Source organism: Galeopterus variegatus, unplaced genomic scaffold, assembly GCF_000696425.1.
Source record: "Galeopterus variegatus unplaced genomic scaffold, G_variegatus-3.0.2 Scaffold1194, whole genome shotgun sequence".
Lineage (NCBI taxonomy): Eukaryota > Metazoa > Chordata > Mammalia > Dermoptera > Cynocephalidae > Galeopterus > Galeopterus variegatus.
The window spans coordinates 56,154-58,775 of NW_007727305.1; the positions used below are offsets into that span (position 1 = coordinate 56,154).

The window sequence follows — 2,622 nt, forward strand, 5'->3', positions numbered from 1 at the left end:
ATGTTTAACCTTGTAGCTGTGGGTGGCAAGAGGGAATGCCGCAGCAAGGAAGGACGTCCCACTGCAGAGGAAGAACCAGAAGGACTTCTGAGAAACTTACATTCATCTGGGCCATTTGTTACAGTCACAGACATGTCATTAGAGGTCACTTCTGTGTTGTCGAGCAGTGTGATAATGACTGCTCAAACTTGTTGAGTACATTCAGGCCAAGTTTTATTATATTGTAATTTCAGAATAATCCCTCTTTTTAAAAGATTAAAGGGGGAAAATATTTACCTACAACATCCACAAAGGTGACTCAGTTCCCACTGATAGGTCCTGGGGGCATTGGTGTTCTGACATTAACTTTTGTCTATTTATTTGTTTATTTTTGTTTTTAACATTTACTTACATATATTTGTGGGGTACAGCATGTTTCAATACAGGCATAGACTGCACAGTGATTCACTTAGGGCAGACAGCACGGTTTTGTGCCCATTAGTCCACCAGTTCCACGCACCTGGCCCACCCGGCCTCTGGTCACCACTATTCTACTCTATACTTCCATGAGAACCAGATTTTCTTCTAGGTTTCACATATGAGTGAGACTATGCAGTATTTGTCTTTCTGTGCCTGGCTTACTTTACTTAACATGATGGTTTCCACTTCCATCCGTGTTGCTGCAAATGACAGGGTGTCATTTCTCCTTACAGCTGAGTAATATTCCGTTTGTATATATACCACAGTTTTTTTAATTCAGATGCTAGTGAGTCTTTTTTGGGCTTAGTTCTTCTTTCTCCACACCTGTGGTTTATGGCCCTGCTTTGGCATTGTGGCTGGTGTGTAGACTGTTGGTTTTGATTCTTTTACTTTTCTGACTCACATTTAAAAATAAATGCTTTATTTTTAGCATAAACGATGAAGTTATCACCTACACCCAAGAGTATTACCTTGTGGTTTTCCTTATGCATATAACTTTTATAGTGTTGATTGTAAGTTCTTAAGGAATTTAGAGAGGTTTAGAATGGGCCAGTTCCTTGGATTTGTTTTTGTCTTATCTGACCACGTCCCTTCTTGCTCTGATTAACCTCTCCCTAGAATGTGACCCTATTTGCTTCACTCAAATACAACATTTGTTTTGCATCTGTGTGTACAGAGACCTTTGTGGACTGCTGTGGGGACATGAAACTGCAGGGGTACTTGCAGTTCTGTAGGCATTTCTATTCTGTATTCTTTGGTAAAGCAGTGGAGCGGTGGACAGTTTTATCAGCAGCTCCTCTTCCGTGGCCTCCTGTTGGATGCTGACAGTATTGACTAGCTTTTGGGGTGAGGGTAGGGAGCTGGCCCAGCCTGACCCGGCTCTGTGCGATCCTCAGGGTTGGATATAGAATGGCATTATTGAATTAATTAAAAATCCACTTCAGATTTGTAGACAAAAGAAAGTAATAGGTCCCCTGATATTTTTGTGCTTCAACCCAATTGATGTATTTAGAAATAGCAGGATTTATTTGCAGCTATTATTTCCTTGGGGACAGATTACAAATATATTTATTTATCCACTCCTGTTTATACAGACTGTGAGTTATAAGGTGACCTCTATCTCAGCAAGATAAATTCCAGCCTCATCTAGTGCTGTATAGCTAGAGTGGATATTGAGATTTGTTTTCTTTAGGACACAGGGGAAGCCCCATCTCTCACTTGTAAGATTGTGGTGAGTGGGTTATAAAACTGCCAGACACCTGTTCAAAAGGGGGTGTTGCTCATCTTTATTGAGTAGGAATCAGGTTCTGATCACCTGCAGGGCAGTTTTGGTTTTGCACACAATTCCAAAATCATCAGCTCACTACCAATAACCAGTAAGCTGTGTGCTCTTGGACACGGGAGGTGGGTGCCAACAAAGACCTACAGGGTACTCACTGGAGCCCTGTGCTCTTGGACACGGGAGGTGGGGGCCAGCTGTGACCCATAGGGTACTCTCGGTGGCCCCGTGATGTGACTCCAGCAGCGAGAGGCCACATTTCCTGCAGATAGCCCTGCTGTGTTTAGGATGACTGATTGCCTCCATTGCTCTCCAGTGCTTCAATTCATACTGCTTAGAAGATCAAAGCAATGGAATGGGAATTTTTTTTTTTGCTTCGTGTACATTTAAGCAGAACCACAGAGGCTCGTTGCTTCTCCCTTGGAAAAGCAATTTAGCTTGCAGAAAATAATTAAATCAGCAGTATCTTACAGTAATTAGAAATTTTGAATGGGGGAGGGTTAATTATTTCTATCAGATTTCAGTTGGCCAATAAAATTCTCAAGGATAGCATGCAAACAGTTGCCGAGTTAATTCACCGTCCTCAGCTTTCAACATTGTTATCTTTCCCCCTGCAGGATCATGCGGATTTGCGAAGCCATTTCTTCACAGTTGGGATGAAGCTAGAAATGGTGGATATGAGTGAACCCTTTCATATCTGTCCTGCATCAGTGACCAAGGTGGGTTCTCCTCCCTTGCTCTCTGCTTCAGTACCCAGAGCAGATCAAAGAGGTCTTTCAGCTCAAAGCCAACGAGATGAAATATGTTGCGCAAGGCTACACAGCAACGCCAGATAAACCGAAGGAAGATTGCTGTCTCATTCCTGTTCTGCTGTAAGCTCTCTG

The 2,622-nt window shown here is 42.6% G+C and overlaps 1 protein-coding gene across 1 annotated transcript in view; it reads left to right on the plus strand.

Annotated features, from left to right (window-relative positions):
- SFMBT2 (Scm-like with four mbt domains 2) overlaps nt 1-2,622 on the plus strand; it is a gene marked incomplete at its 5' end in the record, with an annotated part of 147,036 nt that overhangs the window by 54,419 nt on the left and 89,995 nt on the right. The window contains one exon of the mRNA XM_008575467.1: nt 2,356-2,457. Within this exon, the coding sequence (XP_008573689.1) occupies nt 2,356-2,457 (102 nt within the window). The remainder of the gene's footprint in view (nt 1-2,355; nt 2,458-2,622) is intronic.